Source organism: Podarcis melisellensis (genome assembly GCF_964234715.1).
Source record: "Podarcis melisellensis genome assembly, chromosome: 9".
NCBI classification, from domain to species: domain Eukaryota; kingdom Metazoa; phylum Chordata; class Lepidosauria; order Squamata; family Lacertidae; genus Podarcis; species Podarcis melisellensis.
The window spans coordinates 15,778,593-15,794,966 of NC_138541.1; the positions used below are offsets into that span (position 1 = coordinate 15,778,593).

Below are 16,374 nucleotides of genomic sequence, written 5' to 3' on the forward strand. Positions count from 1 at the left end.
GCTTTGTGGTATGTGGAAACCAAAGGGTTAAAAAATTAATTTTCAAATAACTAATAATAATGAATTTTCAGATTTATTTCACAAGATTTACAGGGGAACCTTGGTTCTGTCAGAGCAGGGTTTCCCAAATTTGGGTCTCCTGCTGCTTTTGGACTACAGTTCCCATCATCCCTGACCACTCGTCCTGCTAGCTAGGGATGATGGGAGTTGTAGTCCCAAAACAGCTGCAGACCCAAGTTTGGGAAACCCTGCTGTGGGGGGCATTTTGATCAGGGGTGGCCAATGTGGGGGCCCTTCAGCTGTTGTGGACTTCAATGTTCATCAGCCCCAGGCAGCATGGCCAACAGCTGAGGAGTCCAAAAATATCTGGAGGGCACCATGCCGGCTCCCCATTACAGATTGGCCCCCAAGGTCATTCAAGGTCCCTTCCAAATATGAATCTATAGGGACGATCAGGACTGCACTAAGCCCTATGCTGATCCCATTTGGGGGCTGGGTGGGAGGGAGCTCTGCCTCAAATCTCCCCTTCTCAAAACCAGGGTTTCCCAAACTTGAGTCTCCAGCTGCTGTTGAACTACAAAGGAGATTCTACTCCCTCAAAATTAGATTGGCAGAATAAAATGTGCAGAGCTAGCAGAGCTAGCAAGATTGACAGCAAGTTTCTGAGACTATACAGATCCAATATTTAATAGTGAGTGGAATGTTTACAGAGAATACTTAAAAGGACATTGTAATAATCTACGTTCTTTGGCAGGCCTCAGTTGATTTCTGCATGAAATAAGAGAAGTTTACAAAATTAACACAACCGAATAACCTAGGAGAGATAAAGTTAAGTGCGCACTCATAATGTAAATTAGGAATCACAATGGGGGAATTGGAAGTCATGTTGGAATTCGTGACATGGGAATTCAATCTTTTCTTTTCTTTTGTAATGAGTGTTATTGATCCTGGATTGCCTTTTGTTGATCGTTGAGTATTGTTTTGTTTTGTATTTGTATGTTTTGTTTTTAAAACCAATCAAGCATTAAGAAAAATAATAAATAACGAAATAAATAAACTACAAATCTCATCATCCCTAGCTAGCAGGACCAGTGGTCAGGGATGATGGGAACTATAGTAAAAAAACAGCTGGAGACCCACATTTGGGAAACCCTGCTCCACACAATACCCAGTTCCCTTAGCTGCTAATTTTGTTCGCAGCCCTTTCTACAGGCACCTAATTACAGATGGATATGAGCCCTAAGGAAGCACAATGGGTAAAGTAAAAATCTAGACTGTGTAAAACACAATGGTGAAAGCTGTTGCTGTTTTTTGTTTTAAATGCAACTGAATTAATTCTTTTAAGAGTGTTCAATGTTTTTCATTTATTTGTTTAAGGACAACATTTCAAGGAAGGATTTGCTGAACTGGTGCTCCTTACAGTAAATTATCTCCTATCATTATTATGTGTGTTGCATGCCCAACAGAACAGCTTGTTTTGCCGCCAGGGAAACAATGAAGCAAGGGTCAGTAAGATGTACATCTAAGTACATTCCAAAAAACACCAGTGCCGATAGCTTCAAGCCAATACGTAAAACAGAGCTTTTGAACATTTCCCCCCCCCTTACAAAAACAAAACAGAAGGAAAAATGGTTTTGCACAATACATGGCAATAAAGGCACTAAATGATTTCATGCTTTTTAAAAACAACATTGGAATACATTTCAGACAAAGTTAAGCATTTGGAGGGGTATTTCAAAAAAGTTCTATGCAGGCCTTGTTTGCATGTCACAGTAAACCATGGTTTGTGCTTTACTGTGAATGAGTACATTGCTCGTACTTGGCTCCTCCCTTTAGTGTGAATGAAAACAGACTATGAAGGCTTGTTGTGATTTGTGAATGTGAACCACATCCTGCATTTGCTTATCTCAAGAAGCCAAACTTCAGGTTTCCTAAAGTCCTGTTTAGGGAAGAACAAAGCGGAAGGTATTTGCTTTTTTCAGGGTAAGCCATAAACTACAGATAGCTACCCTGTCACCCTCCAGATGTTGAGGACTCCAAATCCCAACATCCCCATCCCGTGGTCAGGGATGATAGGAACTGTAGTCCAACATCAGGAGGATTGCAGGTTAATCAATCCCACTATAAACCATGGTTTGCTGCAACATGAACCAGGCCACTTTCCTGTTGAAATTAGTGAGATATACAAGTGCTTAATCTTGCCAGGATTGTGATCTATGGTCTTCATTGTGATTTCTCTCATAGCTGCATCCCACGAAGGATTGGCTAGTGTAGTCTTAAAGATAGCTATTAGGCAATGGGAACAACCTACCAGCGAAGTCATGAAATCCTAGGCAGGCTTGGATTTATGCCAGCTTAGTCTCTCTGAATTTTTCTGGGACTCAGCTAATTCAAATTCAAGGATTTAGGTTTAATCAGTTTGTGGACTTGGTTCTTAGGAAACTTTTAAAAGTGAGCCTCTGTTTTATTGCATTCCGCATGAATTTCTATTATCCCAGTATGGCATTGTGGTTTCATTTTTTAGTTTCTCTGATGGGGAAAAATGCAAGTATTTTCTTTTTGAAGGCAGACAACACCACATACTCAAACTGTGCTAGTTATTGGGTCTGTTTTCTGACTATGAACAAAAGACAGAGGGGCAGGCATGGGAGATTGGAATTGGATGGTCTGTACTGGAATATGTTGATGTCAAAACTGACATCTTAAGTAAACTCTAGTGAGAAGGCAAATCTTCGAATGGGACAGTGGAACTACATGTCATAAGGAACCCAGGGTTGCTGCCAAAACGAGCAATAAAACTCCCCTTACAGCTAGATGTCATAATGTCATGCATGTCTGCAATCTCAGTTACGGAAAGACGGAAAATGCACAAAACAGTGGCATCAGAAATAGGCCACATGTTTTACTGCACACTGTGGAGGGGGAAGGGGAATATTTAACATAGGGGTTCCACTTTTGGCCGCAGACTACTTTTATTTTGTGCAATTGGTGGTTCCACCCTAAAATTTATCTGGAATAAACATGTATATGACTGCAAAATTTGAATTTCACTCCTGGAATCTAGCCTACTCTGCTTGAGGAGATTCTGTTGGGATGCTTAAGCCTTTTACCCATCCAACCTCAAGCAAGGGAACAGATATACCACAGACCTTTCCACTTTCAGCTGGCTAGCTAGGCTTGTGGCTTTTGCTTTTTTGACGGAAAGCCCGGCGAAGGTTGGGCAATTATCCGGATGCAGTGATTTCCCTTCCCCCAGATTGTCTTTCTTAATCTAGCCTCCAGATCTATAAAGCGCCAGTTACACAACTGGAGTGACAAAATCAATTAACAATCTACTAAGCTCTTCTGGCTGAGTGGCCACTGCCAATTTGTGGAGAGGGGAATAATTTGGAATTGATTTTTTTCTTTTTTAATAGTTTTAATAGTTAAGTTCAGTAAGAGTGCAAAGGTTCTCAGAACTGGGAAATCTATATGGGATGAAATCTTGTTTAAGCCTTACTGAGTGAAACTGATGGAACGAATGGTACCTTAACAGCATGGGAAGCCTCTAAAGTGCATATCCTTCCTGTGGTGCTCTGAGATCATTCAGGAGGGGCTAGCAATGCAGATTTCCCCCACAATGTTATCATCCACGCTGAAGCCACTTCAGAGGCTCTTCCCACCTGCTCTGAAATGAAGGGGCACTCACATTTGCCTCTGAGCTAGAAATTATAACAATTATATACCACCTTTATCCTCAAGGTGGTGTATGTGGTTGTCCTCTTCATTTCAGGTAGGTTAGGCTAAGAGATGGTGAGTGACCCAAGGTCACCCAGTGAGCTTCATGGCTGAGTGGGGATTTGAACCCTACTCTCCCAGATCCTGGTCTAACACCCTAACCATTAGGCCACACTGGTTCTCCATGTTAACAAGACAGAGTAAAGAACTAGCAGGTATTTCACCCTCCCAAACAAGTTTCTTGGGAACAATCTGTAGGCAAACACAATGTTCAAACCCTATGACAACATTGTCCTGTTGGTTGCTCACATTCAAGACCAAGAGGCATAGCTTCTATCTAGCATGGCAACGAGCAGCCGTCCTGGCACCATGAATTGCACCATAAATCTCTAGCTGAAAGGAAAAGAATCTAGCAGCTGTGATAAGAACGCTGCAGAGATTCTGGGAGTTGGAAAGGAGTATTAAATATTCAGCGCATTTGAAAACTGCCCACCTTTTCCTAGGCTGAGGGGGAAATGGCGAAGATCTGTGACACGGTTTACTAGTGAGACGGAATGGTTTCTAGGAAACTGTCACCTGTTCCGAGACATCGAAGCAAGGGATGGAGAGATAAGACCTCTGAGATACTTCGAGATTCAGTTCTGCACCAAGTCACAATGGGAGAAAACAACAAGTTGGGAAGTGAAAGAGACAACATCCTATATGGACAGAAGGAATCTCTATGGACCTAACAGTTTTCACACACAGGGCAGAATAAAGATAATAGTTTGAGTTCCTCACTTGAAGCTTTATAAATTTGTATCTTATAACATCACGAATGGAGATCATTAATTATGTAGCTGTTGACTAAAGGGTTGTTATTATTATAACTGAAATGTAACTGTCATAAATTAAGATCATGGAACGCAGTGATATAAGATTAGAAATGCACCAAAATCACCATACGGGGAGCCACTTTAACTAAGATGTATTAATTGGAAGTTGATTGGCATTTTGATAATTGTATCATTTGGGAGTTAATTGTTATTGTTATAATTTGGCTACTTTGGGGGGTATAGTGGAAAACTAATTAAAATAAATTATATATATAAAAATAGTTTTAACAAGGCTGCACAATAATCTTTCGTGCCCTCTCTACATTGCTGCTGAAAATCCAAACCATTTCTCCATTTCTCTGTGACATGGAAGTATCACCTCTAAGATAAAACATTGCAAAATACAAAATTGCAACCAGGGGGTGTGTGGAGGACAGGAAGAGGAGACCCATTAAGGAGCAATTAACAGTCAAAATTTCACACTTAACAGAAATTCTGGTACCCATTGAAATTTCTTGAGTTTTTCTGAAGTCCCTTATACTCCAGTCTGAAGGACCTTTATCACATCTGGGATGCCAGAGGTTTCCAGAACCTTCAAGAAGAATGCCACCAGCAGGCCTTTTGGCACACTGTAACCATATATGTACAGATTAACCTTCTCCAACTGGATGTCCAGATGTTTTGGACCACAACTCCCATCAGCACAGCTGGGGCTGATGGAAGATGTAGTACAAAACATCTGGATGGCCCCAGGTTGGCAAAGGCTAGCATGTGATTGGTACAGGACCCCTAAGGGCTCTTTAGCATGTGAGGCAAAAGGGGTGGATCGTCTTTGGGGTGCCTCCTTCTGACCGGCATACTTGGAATACCACCCTAATTGCAAGGGGATATCCTCTTACCACCGCCTCAAAGAGAGTCTATCATTTTAAGAAAACCAGCTCCTTTGACTCTCTCAGCACCAACACAACCTGATCCAGGTACTTGGGAATATTTGCTACATAAGTTGTTGAAGTTTTCGTTATCGACATTGTTAAGACCTAGTTGTACGTGAAAGGCGTTTGCAAAGGGTTTGGTGCCTCCCTTCTCTTCCGCCTGCAAAAAGCTGCCACACCGTTGGTGCAGTAAATTGGCAATCTCACATTGTGCTTCGTTTTTAAGTGCTTATGTTGTCGTTTGGCAACAGACCGGAGTGGCTTCTAAGTAAACGTAAAAGCTGCACGTGTCGTTTGCAGAGAACAAGACAGCTCAGATGTGATGACTTACTGGGCATACAATACACAGCCGTTACTCTGCCCCCCCACCCCCCACCCCCAATCATTATATCAGAACCTCAAGCATCAAAGCTGAGCTCCTGGGCTTATTTTCTACAGATTTCTGTGCACACACAGAAACAAATGGCTACAAACAGACGCTCGTCACCTTCCCGACTCTTTCAGTCCAACACAGAGGAAGCAGCAGGGCGAACGCAGCAATTGGGGCGCCTGAAATTCTGCATCATGGACTGGAAAACACTGTGCTGCCTCCCTTTAAGTTTTCTATTTGAAGATGTATCCGAAGAAACAGATTTCCGGGTCTGGCTGTTTTGGGCCTTAATCAGTTTCTCGTGTTCTCTAATCTGCCTCTGCAAGTGATTCTGAATGGCGACCCCCAACGATTCGGGGTCAAGGGAGGCCCCGTAAACCTCCCAAGTCATGCCCTGCTCGTCCCACACGACATCCCGGACGCGCTTAGACTGCTTCAGGTGCCCTTTGCTCTCCGCAGCAGGTTTTCCTTCCTTCTTCTTCTCGCCGAGCTTTGGCAAGAGCAAAGCGGGAGAGGCTGAAAGATTGCCCTTCTCTCCCTTCTTAGTTCTGTTGCTTTTGGTTCCTAGGCCAGGGCCAGAATTTCTACTCAACCCAGACTCAGCTTCCAGATTCTGAATGCCAAATCCTCTTGCCTCTTTGTCTGGAAGTTTATCCTGCTCAATTTTTGCTGTGGCTGGGGCACACACAGTCGGGGGCGCAGTAGCCACTGCTGGAGTGTTAGTTGTCCCCTGTTCCTTCGGACCGAGAGGGATGGACTTCCCTTCCCCCTTTGGTTTGACGTCCACGTGGAGGCTGGCTGGAACCGTCTCAAGACTCCTAACCGTCTCAGTGCGCAGCTGCTCTCTGCAACCGCTATTGGGAGTGCCGCCAGCGGTGCAGAGAGCCTTGTCTTGTTCAGATATGCTGCAGCAGGCTGGATGCATCTGCTGGCTTTCTGCAACAGAGGAGGGTCCAAGGTGCTGAGGTTTGCTATTGATTCCTGGCAGAGCAGAAGGTGGAGGTAGCTTGGTTTCGCTGCGCGCGGGGTGCGGGGAAGCGCTGCCATTGACAGTAATCTGGTCAATCGGCGCTGTCTTCAGCATGGCTGAAGCGTCCAGCAGCTCCTGGGAAGCATCGCTGCGATGGCTGGCTGCATTTGCTGTTTGTGCTTCTGTCACCTTGGACGACGTTTCTTGCACACCGCCAGGGCAGGGATACGTCGCGTCGTCTGACAAAGTCGAGTGGGCTGTATCATGAGTGCCTGCTGTGCCCTCTTGAAGTTTGACAGCCTGAACTGCCAACCCCTCGTCTACTGCAGCTGCTGCCTGGATATGGGCTTCAGTCATGGTGGCAGGAGGCACAGCTGTCTGGACAAGCGCCGGAAAGTCATCAACGATTTCCGACTGCTCCTTCCCGCCGGCTCCTGTGTAAATAATGTGCAACTGCTCTTGCTTCTGTGTTGCCTGGGGAGGCATGTTTTCCCGTAAGAACGCAGCAAAGATGCTTGGGCTGGTGGACGCTGATCTGCTTTCCATGCTGGCTACAGCCTGCACCCCGGCATCCTGATGGGTCCTGCTGGCCACCTCCCCACCTGCAACCCCACCCTCAGGTTGCACCATCATGGTCCCTGTGTCCTTCAACTTGGAGGATTCAGGCCCTACCTTCTCCGCAGCCTTGTCACTGCACGAAGGCTGTGGTGTGCTCCCAAGGCTGGGTTTGGGGACCATCTCTGGTGCAGTTCTTGAGCCAGACTCGGAGCCTGCCTCCTTTGAGCCCTTTGGCTCTGAATCCAAGCAACCGTGGGCCTTCAGCGCAAGATCAGAGGCAGGCTCCAGTTCTTTTGCCGAGTCTGGCACCTGCGTCACTTTGGGACCAATCCTTTCACCCACAATTTCCTTTGTGGTTGGAGCAGCTTGCTCGGCATCTGAAGGAGGTGAAGACCCGCCATGAGCTGTGCTCTCTGCAACTCTGCCACCACCACCTCCAGGCAGAGAGCTTGCCTTATCTGCTGCACTGCAAAGTTGCCCTCCAGCACCACTTGGCACAATTTCATTGGCTTCCTGGGTAGCAGGTGCCTTGACTGCAACATGTTCTTTTGCTGGGTCCTGGCCTTGAGCTCCGGCATCACTACTGCTTTCCCGCTCAGAGTTATTCCCCAGCTCCAGAACTGCTAGGCAGCCTTCTTTGGATGGGCTGGAGGACCCAGGAGCAAACATTCTTGGTTTCCCAGTGTCATACCCACAATGCCGTTCGCCTCTTGCAGCATCAGCTTCCTCCCCACAGTTCCCTTCAAGCAGGCGATCTCCAGTGGGTTGCACCTTGGTAGTGAAAGGAAATCCATTACTGTTGCTCTCTATGCTGGCTTGCTTGTGCTGGTGTTTAGAGGACTGCAACCTTTTCAGGTTGTTTTCTTCCTCGGAAGCGGTGACCAGTGGACGCTTGGCAGACCTCAGAGGATCTGGTACAGTCCCCATGGGAACGCAATGTGTTGCAAGGCTCCCGTCAGCTTCGCCCAGCTTCTGGCTGAGAAGGGCCTAGGCGGAGAGAGGTGTGGCCACAGGTGTCTCTTCCTCGCAGCTGGTCTGTTAAAGAGAGACAGAAATATTTACAAATTCAGATAAAAAGCAATAAAAATATCCAGTGTAGGCTCTGTACCCAAGCAGGTTCAAAATGGGGGCAGTGGAGGCTGGACCATTAAGCCAAGCAGGGCACTGTGCCACCCACTCACCCAGCCTGCCTTCCCACATACATCAATTCCAAGGGGTCCCACTGTCTGCTAGGTTCCTTTTCTTCAAGGGAGGAGGATGGCGGCAAAGGTTGAAATTGTTGGCTCTGTCAGTCATTGGCTCTGGCTCCACCAGCTGCCACTGCACGAGGGGTATTCCTCCAGATGTTTTGGAGTACAACTCCCATAAGTTCTAGTCAGCACAGAGAGTGCCATGGTTGCAAAGTCTGGCTTGAAATTCTACACAGAGATTCACGTGAGCAAACTCAGGTGCCCCTTTCTATTTACAGTGGTACCTCGGGTTAAGTACTTAATTCATTCCAGAGGTCCGTTCTAAACCTGAAACTGTTCTTAACCTGAAGCACCACTTTAGCTAATGGGGCCTCATGCTGCTGCCGCGCCGCCGGAGCACGATTTCTGTTCTTTTCCTGAAGCAAAGTTCTTAACTTGAAGCACCATTTCTGGGTTAGCGGAGTCTGTAACCTGAAGCGTATGTAACCTGAAGTGTATGTAATCCAAGGTACTACCTGGAAGAGCCATTCCTGGGGATCGGCTTTACATAAATAAGCAGTGGGTGCTTAACTTTTCCCCTACTTCAAATTAATTACCCCCCCCCCCAGATTGCTTTCCCCTCCATGAAGTTCTTCATACAATTTTGCAAGGGTAAACACGTGTGGAAACCCTGCAAGGAGAGAAAGCAGCTTGGAGGGTGGAAAGACTGGAAGCACAAATGCAAAAACAGAAGGAGAGAAAAGGATAAAGCACACACTGCCCCTTGCTGCTTCTCCACACAAAACTGTCCCCTTACAAAGTTGATTTTGGAGGGGGGCGAGGGGAGGAGACAGGGAATGTGTCCATTGGGCTTTCGTTTCACACAATGACACATAACATGCAGCTGGGCTATCATCAGGTGTTTCCCCCTTTCCATGCTGAGAAAAGATTGAAAGCAACTTTAAGCAGGACATCCTTTTTATGTGGAAATTATCTCCGTCCGGGGGAAAATACAGGATAGGCTCCAAAGAGCTACCACCTGGCCTTGGCGTACTCAAAAGCCTGGCATGCCCAGTGGACTGCTCGTGTTTTGCTCAGGAGACCCCATGGCCAATCACCACCTGCTTTCGAAAGGCCCCTCAATCTCGAAAGCAGTTTGCCACACAGCTTGGGAGTTGCAGAAAAAGAAGCCCAAATCTCCACTGGGCTAAACAAGTCTTTAGAGCCCATCCATAACGTACAATCTGGTTCTCAGGCGGTGACCTTGACCACATTTGCAGGAGAGCTTGCCCAACATTTTCCCTCTAGGGTTTTTACTAGGTAATAACGCCTCTGGGAAGAGATTCTTGGCATTGTGATATTAACACACCTCACATTCAGGTTTGGAGGGTTTAGCCTATTGTGTAATGCACTGTCAGCAATCTACCAGCTCTGCTAAGATTGATTTTGATAAAATGCACAGAGAACAAGAGCCATATTATGCCAGTACAGAAATGAGCCAGGAGGAGGCTGGACATCCAAGCCAATAAAGCAGATCCCGCTAACATGCAGGGCTATGTTTTAAGATCCTTTAAAACACACCGAGTTAGAATGCCTACATCAAATACAACTGCAAGAGCTTGAATTAAACCAACTTGCTTCTTGGTTATCACTGAATATTGCTTCCTTTTGCTGAAGTAAGTTCCCAACAATTACAAGATCTTTCTAAGTTCACATGCTTCACATCTCTTACCCTTGTAACTTTCAATCTGTGGGAAGGCTTCTAAGGCTGCCCTGGCTAAGGGTGGAGTTGCACTCCAGAAAAACAAATGCCTGAACATTCACCCCCTCCTCCCAGAAGTAATGAATCACCCCAGGCTCTAGAACAGACTTTCCCAAACTTAGGTCTCTAGCTGCTTTGGGGGTACAAGTCCCATCTTTCCTGCCCACCGGTCCTGATGATGGGAGTTGTAGTCCAACAATAGCTGGATACCCAAGTTTGGGAAAGTCTGCTCCAGAACAAGGCTGAGGGACGCCACATGAATGCTCTTTCATGCTAAATTGTTTGCCTTCAGCAGTGGTGTCCAAACTTTTTTCAAAGAGGGCCAGATCTGATGAAGTGAAGGGTCGTGAGGGCCAACCAAAGGGCCAACCAAAGTTGTTGACTTTTTTTTAGGATTGAAGTTGTTGAGCTTCTTTATGATTTTACCCCAAAGTTGTTGAGCACATTAGGCCCCCGAAGCAGACTTTGGACATGCCTGCAAGGCAAACTGTTGGACTCCAACTCCCATCAGCCTCAGCCTCTGTAGAAGCCTACAGCATCTACAGAGCTGTAGGGAACCTGCTATAGTTAATTCCAGTGTCTCAGTGCTAGATGGTCTTGGTCAATGTTAATTTTCCTCTGTTGGCTAAGCATAATGATTTATTTGCTTTAAAAAACAAAACCATCGTGCTGAATGCAGCCATGTGTTTGGATCTTCAAAGAGGATACTGCGAAAAGCAGAACAGGGTAGGTGGGGAAGAGCAGCCTGATGGGCAAAATTGCACCAAGTCACAAAGAAGCATAAAGAAGGAGAGAGAAAAATACAATGAAGTACAAGCACCTACTTTCAGAAGAATTGCAAGCTGGAAATTTGCAGTGTTTATAGCCCAAGTCAATAACCAGAGGTTTGGGTTTTTTAGAAAGACGGTCAAAGACTGCTTTTCCAAATAGCTGAATTAAAGTGCAAGTGTTACAGCCAAGGCTCTTCATACAAATCCAAGCCCATTCTCATAACTCTTCATGTACTGACCTCTTCATTCAAAAGAACGGCTAGGCAAGGCCATCTGTCAGCAAACAAATGGACAGTTTCTCATACATAGGCTCCAAAAAGAGGAAACCCTTTGTTGAAGCAACTTCCCTTGCAGTCTCCGACAATTTAACTTTTCTTCTGGTGGCTAGGCATAAACACTTCAGGGTTGTGGAAAAGAAGTCCTGTGATGATTTAGTTCCCAAATCTCAGCTGGACTAAAACATATAAAAGCCTGGGGTTTAAAATCTGAACTGCAAGTGCCATAGAAACAGTTATATAAAGCTATTTCACATTGAAGCAATGTATTAAAATCCTCCCCACGTTACCACCAACACGGACTTGTTTCATGGAGAAAGTAAGAAGAATTTTATACATGGTGAAATGTAGTGATTTCATGCTCTTTATTGCAGCTTGTAAAACAGTGATTTTTTGCCCCCCAAACCTCAGGCTTTTATATACATTATTTACACAATGAGTCCCGTCTGACTGGCCGATTCTGCTTCCCTCCTGGAGCCTGATTGGTCTTTTCCTGCAGGCCAATCAGTTCTTGCATTCTACGATCCTACCAGCCTAATAGGCTGATTAACTTCCTCCTGGAGCCTGATTGGTCTTCTCCTTGCATTCTAGGATCCTACTTGCCTATTGTTCTAGGATCCAAGCTTAGTACATAACACATGGTAAGCTGCTTGTGAGTTCCAAAAGCAGGCCAGGCCAGGCAGAAACTATAGCCCTGACTCCTTCAATACTCACACACTAATATCTGCATACTAAGAGTAAATAATACTACAGGAATTGTATGGACTGTGAAAGGGCTGATTGGGGGGGGGGACACCCTTTAGCAACTAAATCACAGAATCATAGAGTTGGAGTTGTGGAGTTGGAAGAGACCCCAAGAGCCATCTAGTTCAAGCCACTACAATGCAGAAATCTCAATGAAAGCATCCATGACAGATGGCCATCCAAACTCTGCTTCAAAACCTCCAAGGATGGAGAGTCTGCAACCTCCTGAGGGAGACTGTTCCACTGCCTAACAGCTGGATCCTGATGTTTAGTCTGTCTAATAGTTCTTCCTGATGTTTAGTCGGAATCTCCTTTCTTGTAACTTGTAACTCCAGACCAGAAAACTTGTTTTCTCTATCTTCCATGTGACAGCCCTTTAGATATTTGAAGATGGCTTTCATATCTCCTCTCGGTCTCACCATATCCAAGCTATTCTGTGAAGACAATACAGGGGTACCTTGGAAGTTGAACGGAATCCATTCCAGATTCCATGTACATTTGAAGCCGTGTCAGACGTTTGGGTTCCAAAGAACGTTCGCAAACCAGAGCACTCACTTCCGGGTTTGTGGTGTTCGGGAGCCAAAACGTTTGACTCGCAAGGCGTTTGGGATCCATGGTACAACCGTACTGACTTAGATAGACCAAAGACAGCTTCTTGTGTTCCTGGACTTCAACACCTTCTGAGGTAGCCTGTTCAACTGTTGAACAGCTTGTGCCCTAAAGTTTAGTGGAAAATCCTCTTTCTTGTCTTTTGAGCAGTGTTGGTTCAGGCCATACCCTTTGGTGAAACAGAAAACAGGGTCCTATCTGTGCCACACATTCGAAGAACTACTCTACCACCTTCAACGAAAGAATCCTAGAAACTGTGGTTTGTTAAGGGTGATAACTGCTGAGCGTTGTATGAGATTCCTGTTCCTCTGAGAGTTACAATTCACCAAGTGGTTTAAAAATCATCCCCTCTTCTCAGAGAACTCTGGAAATTGCAGCTCTGTGAGGGGAGTTGTGGGGGGTGGTGGTCTCCTAATGACTCTCAGCAACCTTAACCAACTGCAGCTCCCAGAATGCCTTTGGGGAGGCCACAGTTGTTTAAACTGGTATGACACTGCTTAAAATGTATAGTGCAAATTGGGCTAAAGCGATAGCTAAGAGAGGGAGTCTGGGGTTATAAATTTCATTGACAAGTCAGGGGAAGCAGAACTAAGTTATAAGGGATATCTATCTATATCTATCTATCTAATCTATCTATCATCTATCTATTCTATCTATCTATCTATCTATCTATCTATCTATCATCTATCTATCTATCATCTATCTATCATCTATCTATCTATCTATCTATCTATCTATCTATCTATCTATCTATCATCTATCTATCTATCTATAATCTATCTATCTCTATCATCTATATCTATCTATCTATCTATCTATCTATCTATCTATCTATCTATCTATCATCTATCTATCTATCATCTATCAATCATCTATCAATCATCTATCTATCTATCTATCTATCTATCTATCTATCTATCTATCTATCTATCTATCATCTATCTATCTATCTATCTATCTATCTATCATCTATCTATCTATCTATCTATCATCTATCTATCTATCTATCTATCTATCTATCTATCTATCTATCTATCATCTATCATCTATCTATCTATCATCTATCTCTCTCTCTATCATCTATCAGAATGAGAGAGAGAGATCCTGTGACGAGGAACTCCTGGTAAGAACATGGAGTAAGGAACTATTCTGGGTCCTTGAGTGTTTTATATGAAACAGGAATCCTTGTATCTTTCTAAGCTCCTCTTCCTCTTCTTTTTTTAAAAATGTCATTTGTCTGCCATTGATTATCATGGTTTCTGCTGAGCTGTGGAACTCATTGCTGCCAGATCAGGTCAACGAAGGACCGTTGTCTTTCATTCTTTACTAAAGCCTGCTGTGAATTAAATAAAGGTGTTTCCTGTTTAAAAGCAAAAAGCTAAGGCTGTGTGCTGTGAACATGGAGCATGAATAAGCTTTGCTGCCCTTCCACACTTGAGAGTCCGAGAGCTATTAGCTATTAGCGCTGGTGTGCCACCATTCCTCCTCTGGGGGACAGGGCTGCATTCGCAGTGCCGGCTGGTTGCAAAACGAGTATCATTTATTTATGATACGGCTGTCAGCTTGATTTCTTAAGAGAAAATATGGATGTATTGAGACCTCTGTGCACTGAGACATGTGCCATCTGGGCTGCAGGTTTGCTTTTCTGAATCAAAGAGCCAGTGGTAGGTGCTGGGTTTGCTTATTGCAAACACTTATTGCAAACGCCTCCTGCCTCAACAGGAAATGCTGGAGATCCATGGCGGAATTTCCATTTCTATTTTTACTTATGAGCAACCACAAGGGGTTTTTGATTGGTTCAGAGCAGCAATGTACAGCAAGCCCCCCCCCCCACTTTTAAGTGAAGACAGAAATGCACCTCTAGACCAGTTTTTGTGTGTGGTTGTATTCTGTGACATGTCATTGACACAACAGCAACGCATTAGTGATGGATTTATACTGGACCGTCCGCACATCGTTCCCCTGTTACGTGATGCTTCTGCAATGTCACGGCATTAATGCCATCTGGAAGGGCACTCTTGCAGTACACCAAACTTTCCCATAATATTTACAGTATAAAGGTTACAGGATTTCAGTAGGAACTTGCGGGACGTGCACAAATTTGAAACCAAGCAGTTTGTTCGTCCTGAAACTCTTATAGGCACAAAGAGCACTGAAAGTATAACTGCCCTGGTAACATCGTGGACACAAATGATCATGAACAGGGGGTCAGCAAACTTTTTCAGCAGGGGGCCTATTTTTCAGGCTACAGAAAGTGTTTAAAAGAATGCACCATTTCTAAGGCATGTACTCTCCCTTGCCAAAACCTAAGCCTATTTATTGCCCAACGCTGCAAAGAGATTTATTTCTCTTTCCAAGGTGAAAGGCGAGGAGACGTGGCTTGTAAAGGACATACAGTAGTTAAATCAAACAATACCCCAACGGAGTGACGGCTACAAGAGTTATTTAGGAAAAAGTTGTTCTGTAGCTCTGGGTACCCTGGCAGGAACGTTATTTATTGGCCAAACCACGGGCCAATGTTTGCATAATGGCCTTTTGTATGCTTATCTGCACGGTCTTGTTTAATATCTGGACTTAGAGGTTGATCAAAGGCAACTCCTGTTAAAACAAGAATGCACTAATTAATAGCTGAAAAATAAAGGGAATAATTGTACCAAAAAATGTAAGAAGAGCCCTGGCGGATCGGGCCAAAGGCTCATTTTCACAGTGGCCCACCACATGCCTATGGGAACCCTGCAAGAAGGACACAACGGCAATAATTTTCCGTTCATGATCCTCATCTGTTGGTAGTCAGAGGCACATTGCCTCTGACAGCAGAGACAGGCATAGCTGTTGCAGCTAGTAGCCATTAATAGCCGTTGTGACAAGCTCCCTCAGTGAAGATAGGAAGTAGGGCAACATGACCGTGTCTGAGGAGATTTAACCTTACTCACAGAGAATTCTGGAATTCACCTTATGTGGTAGCGTATATAATCTTGATATTTGGGTTCCCATGACAACTTATTCCCCAAGAGAGGTATAAATCAAAGTTGAGACACAATGGAAGTGGAAACTGTATTTTATTACCACTTACTCAAAGAGGCTTGGCAGCTTCACTCTCAAAGGCACAGCCCTTGTTTTCTGCCCGAAACACTGTTCCAGGTTTAAACAAGAACTTTACCTGGAATTATCCACCACAGAACTGTTTCTGTTACAGCTATCTCCCCCAGGGACGGCTATCTGCTTTACTCTTCCCATAAAAGCACCTCTAGACCCTTTCTGAGGAAATTAAACAGGTTTATCCTGCCTGACAAACCCCTAAGAATGCCTAGCTATTTCCGTAGCCAGACCTCATATTGCCATTAAACTGTCAAAATTCTCTCCTTATTGGTCATTTCTCCTCCCTGCCATGACCTGGACTGATACCTGGCTTCAGAACTGTAGTGGTTACTGAATTTGTGGTTGTATTTTAATCTGTATTTACTGTTACTGTTTTTTATTTACAACAATTGGTTCAAAATTTAGATTTTTGGATTGTTTTCTAAGGTTGTAAACCATCTTGGGTTGGCATGGAAGATGGCATATAAATGCTTTTAAAAAAATAAAAATGCATTAGTTTTAATATATTTTTAATAACTTGTTATGGAGTATCTCCTACAAGGTCTCTCAAGCCCTGCTCCAGTAGCACTTTGGGGACTGACTGG

The 16,374-nt window shown here is 44.5% G+C and overlaps 1 protein-coding gene across 1 annotated transcript in view; it reads right to left on the bottom strand.

Annotated features, from left to right (window-relative positions):
• Positions 1–3,416: 3,416 nt before the first annotated feature.
• Positions 3,417–16,374, bottom strand: part of GPRIN3 (GPRIN family member 3) — a 43,889-nt gene continuing 30,931 nt past the window's right edge. The window contains exon 2 of the mRNA XM_081924950.1: positions 3,417–8,397. Within this exon, the coding sequence (XP_081781076.1) occupies positions 5,965–8,289 (2,325 nt within the window). The 5' untranslated portion in view covers positions 8,290–8,397 and the 3' untranslated portion in view covers positions 3,417–5,964. The remainder of the gene's footprint in view (positions 8,398–16,374) is intronic.